This window comes from Hippopotamus amphibius, chromosome 17 (genome assembly GCF_030028045.1).
Source record: "Hippopotamus amphibius kiboko isolate mHipAmp2 chromosome 17, mHipAmp2.hap2, whole genome shotgun sequence".
Lineage (NCBI taxonomy): Eukaryota > Metazoa > Chordata > Mammalia > Artiodactyla > Hippopotamidae > Hippopotamus > Hippopotamus amphibius.
In genome coordinates this window covers 204902-228399 of record NC_080202.1, presented here as the reverse complement: position 1 = coordinate 228399, position 23498 = coordinate 204902, and the positions used below count along the sequence as shown (strand labels likewise).

The 23498-nt window shown below is 62.9% G+C and overlaps 1 protein-coding gene across 2 annotated transcripts; it reads left to right on the top strand.

Annotated features, from left to right (window-relative positions):
* Window positions 1-747: 747 nt before the first annotated feature.
* Window positions 748-22963, top strand: MAP2K3 (mitogen-activated protein kinase kinase 3). 2 transcript variants are annotated; one of them, XM_057715324.1, is made up of 12 exons: window positions 748-1029; window positions 13445-13511; window positions 13837-13885; window positions 14662-14775; window positions 14870-14989; window positions 15623-15739; window positions 16663-16714; window positions 17882-18009; window positions 18458-18547; window positions 20315-20454; window positions 21491-21536; window positions 21995-22963. In XM_057715324.1, exons 1-12 carry the CDS (start codon window positions 981-983, stop codon window positions 22076-22078), a joined length of 1056 nt encoding a protein of 351 aa, XP_057571307.1. In that variant the 5' UTR covers window positions 748-980; the 3' UTR covers window positions 22079-22963. The 2 variants fall into 2 exon arrangements, with proteins under 2 accessions (XP_057571307.1, XP_057571306.1); XM_057715323.1 differs by having other exon boundaries at window positions 791-1029; window positions 18458-18535.
* Window positions 22964-23498: the final 535 nt, after the last annotated feature.

The following is a 23498-nucleotide window of genomic DNA, read 5'->3' as shown; positions in this document are numbered from 1 at the left end:
CCTCCCCTTATCTCAGCTGGCCTCCCCATCGCTCAGTGGGTGGGCCCTGCGGTCACCCCATCTTACACACGGGAAGGCTCCAAGCCTCTCTAGCAGGTGGTGGAATCAGCTTTCCTCACGTGAGGCCCCTGGCAGGTCACACACTCACGCCCGCGTGCAGCAAGGGACTGACCCCATGACCTCTGCCAGGCTGTCCACCCTAGTGCCTGGTCCTAGTGCCAGATTGGTCAGTGGCTCCCGAAGTCCTCCAAGGCTCCACGTGGGAGCAGAAGGGAGGGCTGGCGCGTCCGGACTGAACAGTGGACAAACACCGCCTGAGTGTCCGCGGAAGCCGGGGTGCCTTTCCACCAGCAGCGACCGGAGGCGAGGACCCGAAAACAGGCTCCGAGGTGACCTGACTTGCTCAGGTCAGCCCCGCTAGGAAGCAGTCGAATCGGGATCTGACCCGGGCCCCACCCGGGAAGGCAGCCTTCCCGCTCCCCGGGGCCGCAGCTGGGCGGGCCGGGAGGCGGGGAGACCCAGGGTTTCTGCCCACGGGAGCCGGCGCGGGCGGGGCGGAGCGGGGCTTGCGTCCTGACTTGGCAGCGGGAGGGACTCGCCGCGACCTGGGGGGCGGGGCCTGACGGGTTTCCCGGCGGCGGGCGGGCTTGACAGGCGGCGGGAGGAGCCGCGCCCCGGGCCAATGGAGGGCGAGACTTGAGATTGACGGGCAGGTCCTGGCCGGCGTTTGATAGGCAGGAGCCGGGCCCCGAGACCGGCGGGCCAATGGGCGTGTGGGGCGGGGCCTGCGTCGGCGCCGTCCGGCCCTGGCCTCCGCCGCGCTGCCCAGTCTGGCCCCGCCGCCGCCCGCCGCGATCGCGTTGCTGCCGCAGCGCTGCCCCCCGCCCGGGCCGCCAGCCCGCAGCCATGAGCGCGCTCCGCCCAGGCCGAGCTCGCCGCCCCCTGGACTAGCCTCGCTGCCGCCCCGACCCGCCTGCACCATGGAGTCTCCTGCCCCGAGCTCGCCCGCCGCCGTGCCCGCGTCCAAAGGTAGGAAGGCCCGGGCTGCCGACCCGACGTCTGCGCGGTCCCCCGGCCCGGCCCGGAACCCCTCCCTCTTCGGGCTCGGAACCAGCCTAACCCTAACCGGTTTAGGCCTTGGGGCTGCACCCAGGCCCGAACTCGGGCGAGGGTCTCGTTCAGATCAGCCCGCTCCCGGTCCGGAACCTTGCTTGGACCTCCCCATTTGGGCCTTAACTGCACTGTGGACGGGAAGTCTCCCAATCTGGGCCCCTCACCTGGACCCAGGTGGGGTTCGCTCTGACCTTGCACCCAGCCCCTTCCGCTCCCGGGCCCCAGGGCTGTGACCAGGCTGGGGTTTAACTGGCTCCCCGTCTAGGCCCCCGCGCTGCTCCCTTGCTGCGGTTCTCTCTGTAAACGCCCCCTCCCATGTGGCTGCCCTGGCTGCAGTCCGGCTCAGAACTCCCCGTCCTCTTCCCCAAGGCTCTCCATCCACCTAGGCCCCACACTGCCCCATCCCTGGCCGGCCTGCGCCCCGTCCTGCAGCCCTGTCCCCCGGGGAACCTCTCTTGGCCTCCCACCGCACCCTACTGCACGGCCTCTCCATCCGCTCCCTCATCTGGACTTGCAAGCTTCTCTGTGCACCAGGAGAGCTCACCTCCTCTTGCGTCCCGTGTCCCAGGGTTGACTGCTACGGGGTCTGTTCCTGCTGCCTGTGGACCTCGGGCCGGCTGCCAGGCGGGTGCTGGCTGTGCGACGGGCTTGCTCTTGTCTTCTCCAGGCAGCCAGCCTTCCTGGAAATTTTTGCGAGGTGGTGGCTGCGGCAGCAGGATTTGTCATGCAGAGGGGGAGGACGAGACTTGGAGGGCGATAGGGGGATTTTTTTGGCAGGAAGAGGAAAGGATGTTTTTGGCATGTCGGCGTCTCAGCGGGCTGGGCTGTGTGAGAGATTTCCAAACCGGACACAGCCACAATGAATGGGCTGCCCGCGGCTCCCTAACCTGCACCCCAGCAGCAGGCGTGTCTCTGGGCCTCGGTTCCCTTCCCACACCTACCTTCCGTGGACTTCTGGCGTAGGATGTGAACCCTAAAGAGTTCTAGGCAAGTGTGGGTGATGAGATGAAGGTGCTCAGGAAGGGCGCTTACTCTGTTTTGTTACCACTTTTCTTTCTGGAAAGGCCTCAGCCATGTGGGATCCAGGCCTTGCCTCCCTTGGGTTGTAGCTGGAGAGTGAGGGGGAGAAAGGTAACAGTTGGCACTTAGGGGGCCCCTAATCAGGAGTTGTCCCTGCCTCTCTTTCTCGGCAGGGGGGTGCGGTGGGGTGGGGGTGGGGTGGCCAGGCATCTGGAGGGCTGGTGGGGTCCCGGGGAGGGTGTGGGTCCTTCCCTACCCCTGCTCCCAGTGGCTGCGGGCCAGAGCCCAGCTGGCTGGGTGGGCAGCGTAGTTGCGTCTTACATAAGTGGGAGGCTGGATCCCTGACCGTTGCCCAACCACCGTGAGTAACCCAGGAGGCACTCGAGGGGGAAGACGGCTCGGGAGGGACTTGCACTGGGCAGACCTCGTGGAGCTTGGGAACCGGGAAATCAGACACTTCTCTTTCCCAGCTCCGGGTCTAGGCCTGTTCTGGCCAGCGCGGTGAGACCTCGGGCAGGTCTCTCAGCCTCTCTGGGCCACAGGGTTTTCATGGACAGAAAGAAGAGGTTGGAAGTAGTGTTTGTTTTTGAAGGCTCTTTCAGCTCTTCCATGCAGGGAATGCCTCGTCAAAATAAAAACTAAAGTTGCAGGGTTGGGAAGAGAAGAGAGGTCATGGGTGTGAAGGAATAAAGCACTTTGGGGAAACACTCGTGTCCTGTGTGACCTGAGTCCTGGCATTGCCTTCTCTGAGCCTCTCTGCACAGAGAGGGCCAGGATGCATTTCCAGTTTGTGGGTCCGGGTAACATGATGTTGGCTGGGTTGAATGGAGAGTCAGGGATCTCCCCAAGGCCCAGGGACCCTGTCAACCCCTTTGGGGTCTGTGGCAGCATGCAGTGGGGAAGCCACCATGCCCCCCCCCGCCCACGGATCCCGGGAGCTCCCGCGGATGAAGCTTTTCCCATGGGCCACGCGCTAGCCCGCTTATTGCTCACAGTCCCATTCACTGATGAAGAAGCCGAGGCTCAGAGGTGTTCAGTGCTTTGCCTGAGGTCACACAGCTGTGACACATGGAGCTGGGCTTCTAGTGCTCAGGGCCCAGTGCTCCGCTGTGTCCCATTTCTGTGCTAGGTGCTTGGGCTGAGCTGGTGGGACACCTCCCCCTCCCCCATCACACCTGTGTTCAGAGGCGTCTCCTCTAGCCCGTGCCTGGCCTGGAGGACGGACTGAGCCGGAGGTGATGTCTCTTGCGTGCACAGCCCTTTATAGCTGGCGTGTCTCATACTCACTGAGGTCCGACCCATTTGACAGGTGCCAAAACTGAGGTCAGACTGGAGGAGTGGCTCAGCCGAGCCCTCCCCATTCTGGACACAGGCCATAGTGTTGTCCTCCTTGCCGGCTTCTTGAGGAATTTGGACCAAGCAGGGTGTGGTTGGCCCTTGACCTTAGGGAGCTTTGTCTCTGAGCTTCCTGCCCTGCAGGGGTGCCCTGCCCGTCCTCCCAGAGTGCACGAGACCCCGGGCCCCACAACCCTGCTGTTTCCTGCGGCCTGCTTGCCCACGTGCCCTCTCTGCCTGGGGTCAGAGTCTGAGGGCAGCTGGGGCCAGATGGCAGGGGCGCGTTTGTTTGGCACAGTCTGGGTCTGCCGCCTCTGGCCGCGTTTGTCCTTGGAGTGGCCCCGCTGCCCTGGGGGTGGCACCCCCGTGGGCACTTCCTGGTTGATCCTCACGTGGCCCCGGGCTCCGCGATGGGGACACTGAGGCTGCAGGAGCACTGTGTCCTGGCGCCTCTTGCCATGTAGCTGCCCTCCCCTGGCCTGTGCCGTCCCGGCTCTCTCGGGAAGATCGGAGGGTGGCACTTTGGGGACTTCCCCCACCCCTGTCGTGACGCACAGGAAACTGTCTATCAGCCAGCCTGTGGCTCGGGGCCTGAAGGGAGCAAAGTTCTCAGTTGCTTATGTGGAGAGAGGGCCGGGGCAGCAGGAGGCTTCCGGCGGGTGAGTCAGTGGGCACTGGGCGCTGACTCACCCACGGGGCATGCCAGCCGGCGGGCTGCAGCTTAAAGGGCCAACACCTGGCCGCTGGGGGTGGGAGGGGGCTGTGCGTGCCCACCTCTTGGGTGGCCTGTGGCCTGGAGCTGGAGCTGGGCACGGAGGTGGCCCCCTTCCTGGCCCTGGAGTGGCGCCCAGACCCTCCTCCTGGCCCTGCGCCCGTCCCCCCGGGAACTTCCTCTGTTAGGCAGGGGCCCTGCTTCCTCTTGCTCGCGGAGCAGGGGCAGGTGGCGCCGGCTGTGTACCGCCCGCGGCCCAGGGGCTCCTCCGGCCCAGGTGTGCTGCTGGGGGCAGCGAGAGGCCGGGCCGCAGAGGTGGTGCCGGGTCCCCTGGGTTCCCGGGAGACGGGGGTGCAGAGGTGAAGACCGCGGTCACATCCCAGGCCAGCCCTCTGCTGTGGCGGTGGACGTCCGCGGCCCGCTCTCAGCGCTTTCAGTCCCCTGGTGTCGCCCAGTTCTTGGATGTGAGGCCTCAGTTTCTTCACCTGCAGAATGGGGGTGGGAACCCGTGTGCCGTCTTGCCGGCTGCCACGAGGATGGCGGTGGACATCCTCATCCCACTCTTGCTACGTGTCAGGTGCTGGCAGCAGCGAGACTGCCCTCTGCCCACAGAGACCCTCACGAGACAGGACGTGGGGCAGAGCACGGGCTCGGGGTGGATGGGCCTGTGTTCCACCTCCGGCTCGCTCCACTGCCTCCCAGCTTCCTCGTGTGCCCGCTCTGACCCTCAGCCTCCTCTTCTGTGAAGTGGGAGTAAACACCCCCCCCCACCCCCGCAGGGGGGCGGTGAAGGTGGGAGATAGCGTTTGTCAAACAAATGTCGTGTTGTTTTCTCATTGTTGCCGTCTGGGGACCTCTGGTGGTGGAGTGCAGGCTCTGTGGCGGGAGGCTGCCTGCAGGGTCCGGTAATGCCAGCTGGCACATACCAGGCTGTCTCCCCACGGGTCCTCAAGCTGGAGTGGAGAGCTTCATTGCCTGTTGGGCCTTCCTGGGGAGGGCTTGTGGGGAACAGAGAGGATGGTGCGCCTGCCTTCTGCATGTTGGCCTTCCCCTGCAGCGTGGGGGCGTGTGGGACTGGGAGTCGGAAGGAAGGGAGCCTTCTAGGCCAGCCCCTCGGTGAGTGGAGCTCCCCCAGGGCCAGGCAGGGCACTTGCTGCAGGAATGCAGGGCTGGGCAAGGGGCGCCCCGGCCGGAGAGCAGGAGGAGGCCGTGGGGAGGGTGGTCCTGAGGGTCCAGCTCCGAGGTCCACTGTGTCGGTGGGCGGTGGGGCTGAGCGGAGGGGAGCAGCCGGGGGGCAGGGCCTTGGTGGCTGTGGGAGGCATCGTCAGTGTCTCGGGAGGGCTCACTCTTGGGTCCCAGGGGAAGGACACTGTGCAGAGAGCCCCATCCCGGCTGGTTGCAGCGACGGGGCGGGCCTCCCTGAGCTCAGCCCCCCACGCTGGGGTCCTGGCCCTCCAGGGGTGACCTGTGCCGCCCCTTGGCCGGGCCTCTCCGTGTGGCCCAGCTGCTTCTGTGGCTGCTTCCCCAGCAGTGGCCGTGGAAACCCCCAAAGCCTTGCATAAAGGGCGAGAAGAGCAGGCAGGGCTGGGAGGCAGGCCTCTCTTGGGCCCACATCCCACCCCGAAGAGGGTCACCAGGCTCACCCTGACGGGGCTTCCCTCCGCCCCACCCCCCCAGTCCTGGGCACAGGTCCCTGTCACCCTCCCCCTGTCCTGAGGGTTCCTTTCTGGAGGGTCCTTCCAGGCGGAGCTGGCATCCCAGGGGCTGCCCTGGCCTCTCCAGGAGCCCGTGTCCGGCCGCCCCTCTCCCCCTGGTGCCTGCCCGGGGCGGCTCCTCTGCTGACACCTCCTGGCTGAGCCCCACCCCGGGAGGTGGGGTATCCATTCCTTTAGGTTTTTTAATTGTACGTGTGTGGTACACACCAGAAGGATATATAGAATGTACCTCTACGCTTGAAAGAATAAAGAGAAGTGAATTCTGTACACCCAGTCCCCAGCTAAAGACACCTCACGCTTCTGTGCCCCGAAGCCCTTCAGCGAGGCCTCTCCCTGGCCACTGTCCTGGCGTTTGCACCCATCATTTCTGTATTATTGTTTTATTTTTATTTTTTTTAAATGTTGATTTATTTGGTTGCGTTAGGTCTTACTTGCAGCAGGCAGTCTCCTTAGTTGCGGCATGCATGCGGGATCTCGTTCCCTGACCAGGAATCGAACCCGGGTCCCCTGTGTTGGGATCCTGGAGTCTTAACAACTGCACTGCCAGGAAAGTCCCTGTTTTATTGTTTTAAATTGAGCCCTGACATATGTGTAGCATATGTAAGCTCACTGGCCTGCAGGAGCCCCGGGCCGGCGTCCACACCACAGTCTATGGGGTCATCGCTGATGTGTGCTGGTGGGGGGGAGAGGCTAGAGCTGGCGGGTGATCTGGAGCTGCACCGAGGGGGTGATCCTGGGATCTGCTGAGGATTAACCTGGGGCCTCAGCGTTAGTGTGTCTGAGGGTCTGCAGCTGTCATTACCGTTGCTTCAAGTGAGTCTCCAGTTCCCGAGCCAAGCGGTGCAGGGCTTGGCCTGCGTAGCTGCACTGACAGCCCTGACTTTCCTCATCTGTGTCGTGGTGCAGCTTCGAGGGTTCACCTTAAGGTTTTCACGGGCCAGCGGGTGCGAAGGGACGAGTGAAGGGCCGCGGGTGTCAGTGGGGGTCTTTTGGGACCGTCGGGAAGTAGGAAGGGAGCTGAGGGGCATTGCTTTGCCTCCGGGAAGGTGGCGCTTCCTCGGTGTGGGCTGTCGGCGGCTGCTGAGGCCTAGGCAGGGGGCCTGCCCAGCACCGCTCTGGGCGCGGGGCTGGAGAACGTTCCCTGCCCTGTTTGTTCTTCTGTGCACCTGGGTCTTGGCCTCTGGTCCACCCCATCCCCTCTTGCTCTGGCCCAGCTCGTCCTGAGTTGCCTGGTGCAGACCCGATGGTGCAGCTGGATCCTTGCCGGGTGAGCCTGTGGGGGCCTCAGCCCGAGCCCCCTGCCTGGACCGCTTTGGCTGCAGAGCTTTCCAGGCTGCCTCCTCTTCCCCGTCAGCCTCAGATCGAATCTCATCCATCCCCACTTCCTTTTTCTTCAGAGCACTTGGCACTGTGGAATTCTGTGTAAACGTTGTGTACCTGGGCTTTGTGTTCGTTGGCTTTGTCTGTGGCCCTGTGTCTCCCCAGCTCCGGGCATCTAGGGCCGGGTCGTTCTGGCTTGTGGGGCAGCACCTCTGGCCTCTACCCACCAGATGCCAGTAGCACCCCCGGTTGTCACAAGCAGAATGTCTTCAGACTTTGCCATGTGGCTGTAGCTGGAGCGTGATCCAGGGAGGGCAGGGCCCTGTCTGCTCGCTGCTGCAGGAACGGATGCTGTGAGCTGGGTGCTCGGGACCCTTCCCATGGGCTCTGCAGGTGAGAAGGGCCCTGGAGGTGGGGGAGTGAGGGGCGCTGTGGGGAGAGAGGGCAGGGCGGCCGGGTTGGGCGGCCGCCTGCCCAGGCTGTCGCTCCCCTGCTGGCTCGGCACTAAGGGCGCCGCGGCAGGTTCGGGCCTGGCCCGTGGAGGCTTCCAGGAAATGGAGAGCCTTCCCTCTGCAGGAAATGGAGAGCCTTCCCTCTGCAGGACCCTGGGGAGAGGCCACTGCAGAGCTGGGGAGACAGGTCTGAGCACTTGGAGGGCTCCGTGAGGGGGAAACCAAAGGGGCATCTCAGACACGTGTGGGCCCGAGCGCCCGCCCCTGCTGGTCCTGCTCTCGGTCCTCTCCGTGTCCTCGCCTGGACATGCCCGCAGAGTGGGCACAGGGAGATCCTGATGTCACGTGGTGGGCGTGGGCCTTGGCTTGGCAAAGCCAATACACATTAGCTGTGCCGGTGAGCGTACGGCCCCCCTTCGCAGGGTCTCCGTTTGCCCACCTGAGCAGTGGGTTAGGGCCGGCCTCGGTCTCTGCGGAGCCCCCACAGGATAGAGGTGGCCAGCTAGGGGCAGGGCCGGGAGGGCGTGTGGGCGTCCTCAGGCATCTGGCCTCCTGCACCTCCGCGGTGCCATCGCTTCTGCCACGGATGGGCATGCACCTGGCGGCCCAGGACGTCTCCAGTAGGATTGGAAGGCACGAGAGGTGCTGAAAATACCCCAGAGTGGGGGTGGGAATGACAGAGTGGGAGCAGGTATGGCTTCTGTCTGGGTGGGACGGAACGTGGCAGGGGTGGGGGCTCCCGTGTGAGCGAGGCCTGGCGGGGCCCGTGGTGCAGGGTTGGTCTCCCTGCCCCCCCGACCCCACCCTGGACGGACGCTGGGACGCGGGCACAGCCAGTTTGTTGGAATGCCCCCAAGGCTCCCCACTGGACACTTCCTGTGACCTCACCTGGCGCCTCCGCTCTGACCCCCTTGGTGCAACAGACCTGGGAAGACGCTTTCTTACAGGGCTGCTCAGGGTGTGAGCAGCGTGGCTGTCTGGGCTGTGGGACGGGTGTTATCTCGGGGCCCGCGTCTTTCCAGATGGCTCCGTCTCATCTTCCTTGCTCCAGGACCGCTAAGGCAGGACAGGGGACTGAGCCGGGTGCGCCCGATACCTGTGCGAGGTCGGTCCGCTGTCCCCACATCACAGTCGAGGCCGTGATGTCCGGAGAGGTGACGTCGCTTGCCCGAGGGCGTCCAGCTTGGAACTGGCAGCGTTGTGGTCTGAGCCCAGGCTGCCTGGCTTGAGTCAGTGCTGCCTTTGAGATGTGACTCCGGGACCATGACTGGTGAGGAGCCAGCTGGTCACAGGAACAAGGGGCTTCACTGCGCGACCAGGAGAGCCTCTCCGGATGGGCAGACGAGGGGCTCCCACGGCAGCTGGGACAGAGTTGCAGGGCGGAGCGTTCTCGGCAGAGGCAGCGGAGCTCGCACAGGCCCTGAGGCGGGCGTGATGGTGGCCCCTTCACGGCCGGACTCCTCGCGGCCTCCCGTGGCTCCCCTGGGAGCCAGAGCGGATGAGGACACGCGCCCCTGGCGCGGTGCCCGCCTGCACGGGCGCCCCACGGGCAGCCTGTGAACCTCTGTTGTGGTGACGGTCGCCGCGGTGGACCCGCACCTGGGCGGCAGCCCCGGGCCTGGCGCTGCCGGCTTTGGCGGGCGGTTGGGGAAGCTGGCAGCCTGCTCCTGGGCTGGCCCAGGGACCCTAACGGGCAGGGGCTCCTTGCCCCCCACCCCAGCCACAGGCGGGGAGACTCAGGCTTGGCCAGGGGGACGTTCCCACAGGCCAGGGAGGGCCGTGGGTGAGCAGGCTGAGCTGGAGGAAGGTGGGAAGGGGGCTGAGAGCAGAGCCGCGGGAGGGGGTACGGCCGTGAGCCGGAGATCGCCTGGGGCATTGTTACCTTTTAACTTAGAGTGTTTTACTTTCTGGTTACAAACAGCATCGAGTCAAGAACAGAAGCCACCCATATGTCTCATTGCTTAGGATGGGTTTTTTCCACGTCTGCAGAGATGCTGTTGGTGGCCATGGTGACCACTTCTGGGCCATTTTAGGGCCGCCTCCTGTGTGCCGGGCCCAGGGCCGCACCTGGCAGGCGGCAGGCGCACCTCCAAGTGGGTGGGGAGCAGAGGTGCAGGCAGGTGGCAGCAGAGCTGGGCTTCCTCTGACCCGGCCAGCGGCCTCCACACTCCGTGGGGCCTGCAGCGGGGGCCCCTGTGCCATCTTGGGGCCTGGTGGTGACTTAGTCTAATCCAGGAGCAGCATGGGAGTGGCCTTAGGAACTGAAGGCCCGGCTTTCCTGTTTCCCTCTTGGTGTGTGGAATGTGCGGGCTTCCCTTGGGTGGCGTGGCAGGCCTCTCCCCACTCCCTGCAAGAAGGGTGCTGTGAGCTGCTGGCCTGGCCCGTTGGGGTCTCCGGGTGTGACTGCTGTCTGGACCCCTGACTCGTGTGCAGTGACTCCACCTCCAAGCCTCGGTTTCCCCAAGTAGAGTGAGGCTAAGAGCTCTTCCTTCAGGGTCTGCAGGGCGTCTGGAGCAGACGGGAGGGGCCCGCGTGTGAGTGACAGGCTGCTGCTCTCCTGGGTGAATGGGCTCGGGAGTGAGACTCCTCCCACCCCTGGCGCCCGATAGCCAGCCACGGCGCCTTGTCTGTAAAACGGGATGAAATCACTCCACACACGAGGTCGTGATTGGGCAGCTGGCACCCCTCTGGGCTGGGGGGCAGGCACTGGTGCCCAGTCCGGTGCTGGACAGGCCTGGGCTGGGGTTTCAGAGGCGGTGAAGTAGCTTGATGCCCGCCGAGCGTGGTTCTGGGTGCTTCACCTGGTGACTCTGCAGGGAGGTGCTGGTTTTATCCCCGCTGTGAGAATGAGGATGCTGAGGCTCCGAGAAGTGTGGGAACGTGCCCGAGATCACCCAGCCTGTGAGGGGCAAGGGTGGGATTTGAACTCGTGGCAGAGAGCGAGCCCGTGCTTTTGGCGACAGGGCTGCACGAGGGCCCAGCCTGGTGCGGTGCGAGGGCGCCCAGCTCTGGGCTGTGGGCCGTGCTGTTGGGGCGCTGACTTGGCCGCGGGCCCAGGGCTGCCTGGGTCAGGACCTTGACCAGGACTGAGGCTCTGCTGCTCGCCTGGCCCCTGGGGGCCCCTGGGTGGCTTCTCCGGAGAGGCTGCAGGTGTCTGCCTGTGTTACCTGCCCTGGGGCCGGTGCTGGGACCCCACCCTCACCGGACATTTCTTGGTGGTTCACCCAGCTCTCAGGACGGCCGGGCCCGGGCCTCGTCTTCCCAGGGGCACTGACGACCCCTCCCGTCCCTGGACAGCGGTGCTGGGCCGCCCCGTCGCTGGGCCCGAGAGCATGGGCCCGTTTGGCTTCACAGATGAGGTGCGGAGGCTGCACAGCAGGGTGTGCTGGAGGCTTGATCCGAACCCCGCTCTGAGGTGGCTTCAGGAGGGTGTGCACGGGGGTCTCCGGTGCCCTGTTGCGTGCACACCCGTGGTGGGAGGCGTGGGGCCTCGGGCAGGAGGTGGAAGGATGCACCCGCAGGAAAGGCACACGGGTACTGCTTCTGCTCTGGGTGGTCTCGGGAGGTTGTGGGCAAGTCCCAGGTCGGCCCAGTGCTGGCGATGCCGATCCTCCTGGCCGTGTGCCGCGCACTGGGCCACACTCTCAGCTGGCCGGAGAGGCTTGCGGAGGCAGCACCGCTCGTCGGTCCCCAGGGGGTGAGGGCCGAGGGAGGCCTGGCCTCAGGACTCAGGCCCACCCAGCACCCTGGAGGGGCGTGGGCTCCGCAGAGCCATGGGGAGAGGATGCACGCGGGCTGCGGCCGCCCGGGTGAGCGGCCCAGCTGGAGCTGGTGCTGCCTGTGCCTCAGGGGGTCCTCCCCGGGGGTCTGGGCCTCCTCCCCGGGACGTGGCCCGTGGCCGTGAGGCCCTGGGCCGTGCAGGGCAGGCCCCTCTGACCTCCCACCCTGTTGGCTAGAGCTGGGCGTGGGGCTCTGCACAGATGAGGACACGGAGGCCCAGAGGCACCGAGATGGGCCCAGGGCAGCGGGCAGGGGTGAGACGAGGCCTCGGGTCTGTCCTCCGGGCCTGGCTCTGCCATGCTCTGGCCCCGGCAGGCCTGCTGGGCTTACCTCATGCCTCCCCAGGCAGGTGGGTCCCCAGGAACCCCCCCCCCCGCCCCCACAGCCTGGAGTGCGCTGGGGCATCAGGTGTGGGTGCGGGTGCCTCAGTCTCCCCGCCTGTCCACGGGGAGGGCTGTGTGGAGGGTTGGGGGGCCTGGTGGCCATGGGTGCTCACCTGGTCCAGTGCCCTCACTCCGCACGGGACGTCCTGCCCTGCCCTGGGCGCCCCTGGCAGTGGGACCAGCAGATCTGGGCGCACATCTGGCCCTTTCCTGACTCACCTTCCTGTCCTTGGCCCTGGGCCTGTCTTCCAGCCTGAGCCGTGGGGCCGATGCCCTGGCGGGTGCTCCCTGTCCTCCTCTCTCCACCTGGGGCCCTTTCTGGAGAAGCTGAGACCGCGAGGGGCCGGGGAGCTGGCCCGTGGACCTGGCCGTGGCCAGCCCTGGCCAGCCTGCGCGTGATGCCCGCCAGCAGGGCCCCCGGCCTGATGGGTGGGACGTCAAGACTCAGGGGGAGGTGGGCGGCAGAGCCGGAGCGCCGACGCGGCAGGGGCCCCTCGCCGAGGTGAGCGCTGCGTGGGGCGGGGGCGGGTGGAGGCACCGGCTCCTCCCCAGGCTGCCGGACGGCGTCCCACACCCTGCGAGGCTTCAACACCGGGAACCTCCTGTCCCCCGTCTGGAGGCTGCAGCCCACCCAGGTGTCACAGGGCTGGTCCCGCCGCAGCCGTGACCAGAGGAGCCGCCCGGACTCGCCCCCCGGGCTGCAGACGGCCCTCTTCCGTCCGTGCGTCTGTCTCTGTGTCCAGATTCCTTCCTCCCGCCCCCTTTTTTAAACAGATTTATTTGTTTGTTTGTTTGTTTGTTTATTGGCTGTGTTGGGTCTTTGTTGCTGCACACGGGTTTTCTCTAGTTGCTGCGAGCGGGGGCTGCTCTTCATTGTGGTGCACGGGCTCCTCAGTGCGGTGGCTCTTCCTATTGCAGAGCACGGGCTCTAGGCACATGGGCTTCAGTCGTTGTGGCACATGGGCTCAATAGTTATGGCTCACGGGCTCTAGAGTGCAGGCTCAGTAGTTGTGGCGCACGGGCTCAGTTGCTCCACGGCATGTGGGGTCTTCCTGGACCAGGGATGGAACCTGCGTCCCCCACATTGGCAGGAGGATTCCTAACCCCTATGCCACCCGGGAAGCCCTCAAATTTCCCCGTTTTTAAGGACACGTGTTATATTGGATTGGGACCTTAATGACCTCATTTTACCTGGGTCATCTCTGTACATCTTCAAGCAGGGTGGTGCCGGAGGCCCTCAGGGTTAGGACTTCAGCTCTCAGGGGGTACAGTTCAAGCCTTAAGGGAAACTTGGGACGTCGGGCCCTGCATGTGTGTGGGTGCGCGGGGGGGCTGGTCTGTGATGCTGTGTCTTTCTTGGGGGCGCTGTCTTTTCTCAGGTGGCTGTGGGGTGACCGTTCCACAGGACCGGCAGGGCTCGGGCCCCCCAGCCTGGGCTGGGCGTGTCCTCTGGGTGCCTGGAGGCCCCTGGGCCCCATCACGGTGCCGACCACGTTGCCTCTCGGTGTCTGCGTCTGTGCCAGGCCTCTGGGAGCAGGCTGCGTCCTCTCTGTCCCAGGGGACGTTGGCCGGCCAGTGGCTGACAGCATGCTCCCTTGTCTCCCTCCCGCTTAGGAAAGTCCAGGAGGAAGAGGGATTTACGGATCTCCTGCGTGTCCAAGCCGCCAGCGCCCAGCCCCACGTGAGTCGGCCTTGGTTCCTCCCTCGGCGCTGCCCAGAGGACCTCCTGAAGGGGCTGCTGTGGGGGCCGGGCCGCCTGCCTGGGCAGCGCCTCCTCCACGCAGCCGCAGGCGCCGCGGGCCTCACGCGTCTGCTCAGGGCCCCGCGCGCCTGTCTGAGGACGGAAGGCGAGGCCCTGGCCCCGTCTGTGCGCCGCCCTGAGCGCCGCCCTGCAGGTGCTCGGTGGCTGCGGGGCGGGGGGCCCTGGGCGGGCCGTGCACCGGGCTGGGCTGCCCGCTCGGCAGGGCGCGGCTCCCTGGAGCTCACAGCCCCGCGCTTCCCCGCAGGCCCCCCCGGAACCTGGACTCCCGGGCCTTCATCACCATTGGAGACAGGGTAGGTGTCACGGGGCCCTGGGAGGTGGCTGTGGGTGGTGCACAGAGCTGGGCTGGGTGGGGAGCTGGCTCCCCCATGCTGACTGGGTGGCCTCTCTGGGGCAGAGGTGTTGGCTGCCCCCCGGCTGAGCTGGAGCTGGCCTGGAGCGCCCCGGCCTCAGAGGGTGGTGCTGGGCGTGCAGACCCCTGGCCCTGCCCTCAGGGCCGGCACCGGGGGGCCTGCACCGCACGTGCACCGCCTGATGGCTTGGGGACCGTGTGTCACCCACAGGACGTGCGAGGGTCCTGTTTGTCCACCTGCTTGCTTACTCTGGCTGCCCCTGGCAACAGGGCAAGAGAGAGAGTGGGCGGCCCAGGGCCCCGCTGCTCCCCGTGAGGCAAGGCCTTTCTTCTGTCCTCTCTGTGTCCCCATTGCCCGAAACACGGACTTGCGCGCAGTAGGTGTCACATGAGCGATTCAGTCTGGCCGCCTGAGTGGGGGGGGTGCGGAGGGAAAGGACAGCTCTCGAGGGCCCTGCGCCCCTGGGAGCACGTCCCAGGCTGGCCTGCTGGCAGCTTGTGGCAGCCCTTGGGTGTAGGTGCTGTGCCTGTTCTGTGGAGGGGGAGGGGAGGCTCAGAGAGGTTCAGTGACTTTCCCCAGGGTACGCAGCAGAAGTGTTGGTGCAGGATTTGAGCACAGGTCTGACTGGCTTGCCTTCCTCTCTTTATACTGCCCTAGTGTCTCCACTGTCGCCCAGCTTGGCCCCCGTGAACCCTCTTTCTTTTCTCTCCCCCAAGAACTTCGAGGTGGAGGCAGATGACCTGGTGACCATCTCAGAGCTGGGCCGAGGTGCCTACGGGGTGGTGGAGAAGGTGCGGCATGCCCAGAGCGGCACCATCATGGCTGTGAAGGTGAGCGGGGGCGCCAGCCCGGGGCCCTCAGGGCCGGGGGCACCGGGGCCGCACCCCTGCTGCCCGGCCCCTGACCGCAGCCCTCGCCCTGCAGCGCATCCGGGCCACAGTGAACTCGCAGGAGCAGAAGCGCCTGCTCATGGACTTGGACGTCAACATGCGCACTGTCGACTGCTTCTACACTGTCACCTTCTACGGGGCCCTCTTCAGAGAGGTGGGCCCGGTGGGGGGAGGGCCCAGGGGCCAGGGGCTCAGCCAGGCCCAGGCCGTCTATCCCCCTGCGGGTGGGGGAGACACGGCCAGCTGACCACAGGCTGGGTCGGAGCTGCTGGGGCCCAGGGGCTTGGGGGTGCCCCAGGGCATGCTGCACCCGGCCTCCTCAGAAGGATGTCCTGGGTAGGGGCGGGGGGGTTGGGGGCAGCGCGTTGCAGGCAGAGGAGGGACTCATCCGCCAGGGTCGGAGCTGGGACGAGCCATGGCGGGGGGCATGAGACTGAGGCAGGAGGGGTCTGCAGGTCTGGGCCACGGAGCTGAGCTGGCACAGGCCAGTCCCAGGAGCCCCCGTTGGAGGGACACGGTCACTTCTCCCTGGAACCTGCTGTGGAATTAGGGGTCAGGTGGGGGAGGGCAGAGGTGACGGCGGGGCGGGGGAGGCTGCCGTGTGGACTCAGCAGTGCGGGCGGGCCTGGGAGGGGGAGGGGGAGGAGCTGGGAGGGCGGGGCATCCCCGAGGGCTGAGGGGTGTAGGTATGTCACGGGGGCCGGCTGGCTCCAGGAGGTGGGCACGGGAGGATGCTGGGCCAGGCGGCCCTGGGTGGTGCAGCTGAGCTCTGGAGGTCTGTCTGCAGGGAGATGTGTGGATCTGCATGGAGCTCATGGACACGTCCCTGGATAAGTTCTACCGGAAGGTGCTGGACAAGGGCATGACGATCCCAGAGGATATTCTCGGGGAAATTGCTGTGTCTGTAAGTGGCTCTGGCCCCGCTGGGGTGGGGGCCCCGATGGTGGTGTCTTGGGCAGAGGTGGGCCCCCAGCGTGGCTCCCAGCTGTGGCCCTGAACCTGGGCAATTGCCCCCTGAGGCCCAGCTGCCCCTACCCTGGACCACAGCCTCCCTGCTGAGGATACCTGGGGCTCCTGGAGCCATGCAGATTTGGCAGAGCCTGGATCTGTGGGCCTTTCTGTACACCTCCTGAGCTTCTTAGGGCACGACAAAGGATTTAGTGTTTATAACTTCCTCAGCCCGAAGATGCTCTGGGGCAGCTCACAGAGACATAGTGTTGGGGGAGAGGGTCGCATCCACGTGTTTGCTACTTGAACGTACACATTCCTAGGGCAAGGTGGCAGCCCCGGGCATGAGCATCCTGGCAGCCAAAGCAAAAAGGGAAGTGGAGTCAGTGTACCAGTGGTCCTTAATCTTGACCACACCTGCGAACATGTAAACATACCCCTGCCCGGGCGTTGAATCAGAATCTTTGGGGTAGTTCCTGTGGGGAAAGGCTCTGAGCATGTAGTCCACTGAGTGCTGGGGGCTGGAGGAGGCAGGGAGGCCGAGGAAGGGCTGGGTTCTCCCAGGAACCTGGCAGGGGGTAGGGATAGCACCCTGGGGACTCATAAGTCTGGGGCTCTGCAGGGGTCTCGGGCACATCACCTGAGACCCTTGCCCACTCGGAGCAACGCAGGAACCAGGTACATTTGCACCAAGGTTGCCAGGACCCCACGGCAAGGGCTGGGATGTGGGCAGGAGCCTGGGGCGGCGAGGGGCTGGGTGTGTACCTGAGAGAAGGTGACGGGTGGCCCTGGGTGGGGGTCTTACGGCTCTGTCATTGTGGATGCAACTGGGAATCACGTCCTTCTGGTCTCTCCCTACCTTCCTGTCACACATGCCAGGTGGTGAGGGCCCTGGAGCACCTGCACAGCAAGCTGTCGGTGATACACAGAGGTCAGTGCCCGGGCCAGCTGCCGGGGAGGCGTCTGGCTACTCACACACACGCTCCCGCCCAGTGCTGCCGGGCCCGTGGCGCCAGGGCGCAGAGGCAGCGGGCTGTGATGTGCCTGTTGGGTCAGGGGCTGAGCCTGCTGCCCAGGCCAGGCCCCTGTCCACTCTTCCCAGCCATTTTCCTCAGCCCCCCGTCCCAGTCCCAGTTCCGTTTGCTGGTGCTCAGAGCATGGACGGGGTGGACCTTTGTCCTGGGAAGGCCGACCCATGTTGTTCTGACGTGTTTCCATGTCGAGACGTGTGCAGGGGGTCTCGTGTACCACTGCATGAATCTGATCATTGTTTACACTGTGTACCTCCCACCCATCAAGGTAGAGGTGTCTCCACGCCCCACCTCCACCCCAGCCCAGGACGTTCTCAGCCCCTCCTGCTCAGGCGTGCCCCTGGCCCGCTCCCGGAAGCTATCTTCCTCTGATTTTTCCGCAGTGGGCTGGCTTTGCTTGTTCTCAGCCTCCCACGTGGCTCGGTGATTCTGAGGCTCACCCCGGCCTCTTCCTCTGTGTTCTGGGTGCTCTGCTTTTTCAGACCAAGTTCATTAGGCGGAGTCCCCTTGACTCCTTAGTGGCCACCAGGTCACCGCTGTTGTCAGGCTGTCACAGAACCTTCGGTCCTTTTTCTGTGCCTCTGTATCCACACAGAAGTCCCCGTGGAAGGCAGGAGGGAGGTGTGTATGTCCGTGAGTGCTCACTGGACAGTCCCTGCTGCGCCCCGCAGCCCACTCGGTGTCCACTTTGAGTGCTGGGGCTCTGGGTTCTGCTGCAGACCCATCTCCTCTGTTTTAGCTGCTGCCCTGTGCTTCCTGGCTGAGCCTGCCGACACCTCAGGGTGGACCCTGGGTGGTTTCCAGGGGTCGCACGGCCAGTGATGGGTCCTCCTCGAGCCTGGGTGGACCCCAGAGCTAGAGGTTGTGCTGGGAAGTGGAGGCCAGGTCCCATCTGTGGGGAAGTGGAGGCCAAGCCCCAGTCCTGGGCGAAGACCCGGAGCCCTGACTTCCTTCCCTGCCCACGGCTGGAGAGAGACCAGGGCTCCTGGCTGTACGGCCACCAGCTCTGACCTGGGCCAGTGGGGCCCCACAACCAGGAGCTGAAAGGCGTGTTCTGCCCCCGGCAGATGTGAAGCCGTCCAACGTCCTCATCAACAAGGAGGGCCACGTGAAGATGTGTGACTTTGGGATCAGTGGCTACTTGGTGGATTCTGTGGCCAAGACGATGGACGCCGGCTGCAAGCCCTACATGGCCGTGAGTGGTGCCTGGGCCACATCCGGGAGGACACAGCCAGGCGTGGCCACCTTGGCTGTGTCCTGTGTCCCTCAGGGATGAGGCCTCCCCAGACCCTGAATTTCCTGCCAGAGGGGGCAGAGGGGGTCTGCTGCCTGGCCCTCTCCACCCCTTTCCGACTGGCCCCACGGTGCCTGTCTGGATCATAAGTCTCACCTCGGGGGGGTGGCTGGTGGGGTCTGTGGGGGCCCCATCCCTCTCCCCGTGTCCCGAGGGTGGGACCCCCAGGCGGGGCAGCTGCGCAGCAACACTCGGGCCTCCGCCTTGAGACCCTGGCCCTCGCGGGCCCCAGCTCCCTCCTTGGCCCCGGGGGAGGCCGAGTGGGTGAGCGCTGGCCCCTCAGTCCGGGGTGGGGGAGGCCAGACCTGGCTGAGGGGGCCGGACGAGCCTGCTCTGGTCTCTCTTGCAGCCCGAGAGAATCAACCCGGAGCTGAACCAGAAAGGCTACAACGTCAAGTCTGATGTCTGGAGCCTTGGCATCACGATGGTGCAGCCCAGGGTGCCCTCCCTGGTTGGGTGGGGCTGGGGTGGGGCTGTGCCAGGTGCGTGAGCTTCTGGGGGCCTGTCAGGTAGTTTAGCCTTGGACAGAAATGTTGGTTGGCTTCACAATCTGAGAAGAGACTGCGACATCAAAACTGGTAGTACCTTTAGGGAAGCGTCTGCAGGTACCTACGCCCGCCCTGGGGTGAGGTGCAGCTTGACGTCGTTATCAGCACCCGCGATAACGCGTCCGTTGGACTTTCCCCAGCGCTCGTGGTGCTTGTCGAGAAATCACAGCCAGCCCCAAACTGAGTGAGTTCCTTGTACACGTGGCCCTCGTGATCACGGCGAGACTCAGCCCTGGCGCTGGACGTTCGTACCGCTTCTCGACGTTTACTCATGGTGGACACTGCACCGTGCGTCTCTGTGCCCAGAGGCTGTTCATAGTTTTGTTTTTCATTTTTTGAACTCTTTAGAAAAAAATTACCGGGAAAGGAATTGTTAGGTCTAGGGTTTGGACACGTCTCTATTTTCCTGCTTATAAAATCTGACGGCCACTGGGTCCTTCTCTGCAGCCCAGGCAGGGTCCTCGCTTTTGTGTGTCAGGATAGTGGAAACTCCAGGATAAAAAGCAGGCTGACTTTGTCCTATGGAAATCCAGGGTCACACCACACCTACCGCACCGCGCCACCTTCATCTGTGGGGCGCGTTCACGTCTTGGCTGGAAAGGGGCCTTTAGCCTAACAGGAAGGTGCTTTCTTAGCACAACGACTAGTGATCTGTTTGGGTGCCAGTCACCAGCAAGAAGCGTTTGCTGGAGCTGAGGTCTCCTCCGTTCATTACGGTGATCGCTTGTCAGGCAGAAGGTCCTGGGCAGATCTGATTTGTGTTTTCATCTCAGCAGTCAAAATCGGAACCCAGAGATTGCTGTGAGCTGCCAGTCTTTCCCACAGATGACTCCTGCCAACTGCAGGCGAGGCATGGGGCACAGGGAGGTCCAGGACTAGTAGGAGAGATGAGGCCATGGCAGCCTTGTGTCCAGGGAGTCAGGGAGAAACAGTGATGAGGTCAGAGCCAGAAGGCTTCCTGGACAGGGAAGCACCGGCGATGGGCCTTACAGGTATCGGTGGGTGGGCGGTGGGGGCTCTGTGGAGGAGGAGGGGCTGCAGGCTTCATTTCCTAATGGGGCCTGGTGGATTGTTGCACCGTCCAGGAGATGAACCTCATGGTCAAAGGCAGACCTCCCAGTCTAACATTCCTTCTGCAAGCACATGAGAATCCTTTCCTTTCCCGCTTGCCCTTTCAGTAGTAACAGCCACCCGAATAGATGGCAGCAGGTGCTAACGACCTTGTCGAGACGTGAGGGAGGGGAGTGGCCTGGGGCAAACAGGGAAACCGGTTGCCTGTCCAAGTTCCTTGCTGATGGCTGCCTTGTGGAAAGCATCCCCAGGTTGCCAGCTCCTCTGATTTTTCCAGATGAGCTGGAACCTGGATTTTCATGTAGAATCTCAATTCAGATGGTTTGAAAACCTGATGATAGCCAAGCCAGCCAAAAGTCAGGGTTGGATTTGCTCCATGAGCCGTAGACTCTATGGGTTGGATCGGAAGAACTAACTATTGGTGTCCCCTTGGCTTTCATCTTTGGTCTGATGTCACCTGTCAGCCCCCTGACCTGCCTCCTGGTGTAGCTCTGGGTGCTGGACAGGAGAGGCAGGATCTGTGAAGGCCCTGCTTCTGCGTGCAGAGTGTGGGTGCATCTGACCCAGTGCTGCTGTCTCCACTGCAGATCGAGATGGCCATTCTACGGTTTCCTTATGAGTCCTGGGGGACCCCGTTCCAGCAGCTGAAGCAGGTGGTGGAGGAGCCATCCCCGCAGCTCCCAGCTGACCGTTTCTCCCCCGAATTCGTGGACTTCACTGCACAGTGGTGAGTCTCAGCCCTGCCCGGACCTCTGGGCCTCCCCAAGCCTAGTCAGTACCCCTCCCTATCCTGGCCAGATCCCAACTCCTGCCTGGGCCTGGTCTCCTTCTTCTTTAGCAAATAATCCCCAAACAACATAGCATAAAAATGTGTAAGGCAGAAATAGAGTACAAGGAAAATTTGACAAACTATGTTCTTGGGAGGGAGATTTTGATACAGTCCCTCTAGAAATGGACAGATCATGTATATGGAAAAAGAAAACAGAAAGCATATGGAGGATTGAAACACATAACAAATTTGCTTTTGTTGATGTTTAGAACTTTGTATCAAATTAAAGGATGCCCATAGGATCTTTATAAAAATTATGTTTGAGATTACAGAGTAAGTAGGGAAAAAAGCAGAAGGCAAAGTCATATAGGCCACATTCTCTGATTGTAATTAGATAGAACAGGAAATCCATAACTAAAGAGAAAAAAGCTACATGGAAATTAAAAATAAATTCTTCTAATGCACTCTTGGGTTATGAGAGAGATTTAAAAACTAAAATTATAGACTAGTGAGAAGTGAAGACAGTGAGAATATAACATATCAACATCTATGTGTTGTGGCCAAAGAGGTACTCAGGGGAAAATTCATAGCCTTTATTTCTTTTATTGGAAAATAAGAAAGACTGAAAACAAATGAGTCATTCTCTTCCAGGACCTGTGGTAAGGAACTTCCCCTCCCAATTAAGGATACCAAGTATATGATTGTTAATGGTAGCATATTGGTATTGAGGTCATTGGAAATTTCCTAGGTCACTATAGAGACAAGAAAGCTAACACCCCAAGAGGCAAAGAAATTGTGGTTCACATCATGGATCCCACTCTGCCCTTGGAAGCCTCTCAGAACAGTCTGGCCCCTTTTTCCCTGAGTCCCAAGAGCATGTGTGTCCCCTTGCTGCCTAGACAGGGCTGAGCCCAGCCTGGCTTGGCTGGCCTGGTTGGGCTGGACTCACTTTTTCCCTGCCAGCCTGGCCCCAGCCTTCCCTGTTCTCTCCTAGCCTGAGAAAGAACCCTGCAGAACGCATGAGCTACCTGGAGCTGATGGTGAGTGTGGGTGGGACGCTCTGGGATAGCTCTGTCCCTGTGCACAGTGGCAGGTGGGCAGCTGCTCTGGCTTGCCTCTGCATCCATTCTTTTAGGAACTCTGTCACTCATTCACTCACACGTACCCTGGCTCTGTCCTCCCTCCTCCACGCCAGGCCCTGTGGAGGGCGGGGGCAGGTGGGCCATTTTATTTGGAAGCATCAGGGAAGGCTATGCAGGGGAACTTGGCCTCGAAGGATGAATAAGGATTCACCTGCTGATGGGCAGAGGCCTGGCAGGCACGGGGGAGAGTAAGTGGAGGGTGGCTGTGGGTGGGCTAAGGAAGAAGCCATGAATGCTGCCTCTAACAGGAGGGCAGAGGTCCTAGAAGGATGACTAGGAGTTTGCTGGGCAGGAGAAGCATGTGGGGACACCACCACCTCACCCTCTCCAAGGTGACTACCTTCTCTCCTCATCAGGAACACCCTTTTTTCACCTCACACAAAACCAAGAAGACCGACATCGCTGCCTTTGTGAAGGAGATCCTGGGAGAGGACTCGTAGGGGGCTAGGCCTTGGACCCACGCCGGCCCTGTGGTGCCCCACAGCCCTCTGCTGGGGCAGTGCTTGCCCATAAGCTACTGCCACCCTGGCCTTGGGCACCTGGGAGGAATGCAGGGGGCTGCTCCTGCCTGACAGGCAACAGGCTGTTGGTCCCAAGTGCCAAAGAACCAGACCATCGGGGCCCCCCAGTGCCTCTGCCCCTGCTGCTCCAAGGACCCCGAGACTCTGGACTCACAGAGAAGGCAGTGGTGCCTTGTGCAGGCCACTGCCTTGGCCCAGCCCTGGACGCCACCCAAGTTGTATATTTTTTTTATCTCTTGACTGAATGGACTTTGCACACTTGGCCCAGGCTGGCCACACCTCTGTCCCAGCATCGGTGGAGGGACCCAGGAGGGGGAGGAGCCACGTGAATCCCCTGGAGCCCCCACAAGGCAGATGCCAGAGCCGCCGAGGCCTTCACCCCAGCACCGGCAGACCAGGGCTCTAAGGGCACTGGGGCCACCTCGTCCCTGTCTGCTGCCTCTAGGGGTTTTGTTTCACTTTTATTTTTTTAATTTATCCTCTTGATTTTTTTCTTTTGCTTTGTGGGTTTGGCTGGTTTTTCTTGCATGGTTTGGAGCCGATCACTTTTCCATCACCTGCTAGGGGACCAGCAGGCTAAAACCTGCCCTCTCTGCTCAGGCTGGGGTCTAGGGGGATGGGCCCGGGGAGGTGCCAGGGGAGCCATCCAGCTCCCTCTCTTCGAGGATCGGCTCGATGGGGGCTATGGATTTGCTTTTCGTATTGTTTAAAAAAAAAGAAAATATATTTTTTTGAAGAAGGGACTGCCCGTTCGGGGTCCTATCCCTGATGGGTTTGGGCAGTTGCCTGATTGCTGTTTTAATTTAAAAAAAAAAAGTGGGGAAAAAGGTTGTGTGAGACTGTGTGTCGTAGCGGCGAGCCCTTCTCCTGTGCAGTGATGGCTGGTGGCCCTGGCGGGGCCCCGTGCCCCCGGGACAGGGACAGGGCAGTGTGATCAGAGGAGCGGGGAGCTTCTGACCTGCCAGGGTCTGGCACTTGCACATGTGAGGACACAGGGCTGCCCGAGGGCCGTGATGAGGCCCCAGGCCCGTGCTGAACACTGGACAGAACGGCAGTACAGGCCACCTGTCCCCTGGCATTGACGAGTGCACTGTCAGGTACTGCGCCTGGACCTGGCCGGTCGCCTCACTGAGGGGTAACATCATTAACCCAGTTTGCAGATGAGAAAACAGGCCCAGAGAGCTGGAGTCACTTGCCCAAAGCCACACAGCTTGTAAGATGGAGAAATAGGCTTGGGGACAGGTAGTAGCCCCTACAGAGGGAGTGGGGCAGCTGGAGGAAGGCTCCCTTGACAGGATCTGGTCTGGCAATGTGATCCTTGGGGCCTGGGCTGAAGCAG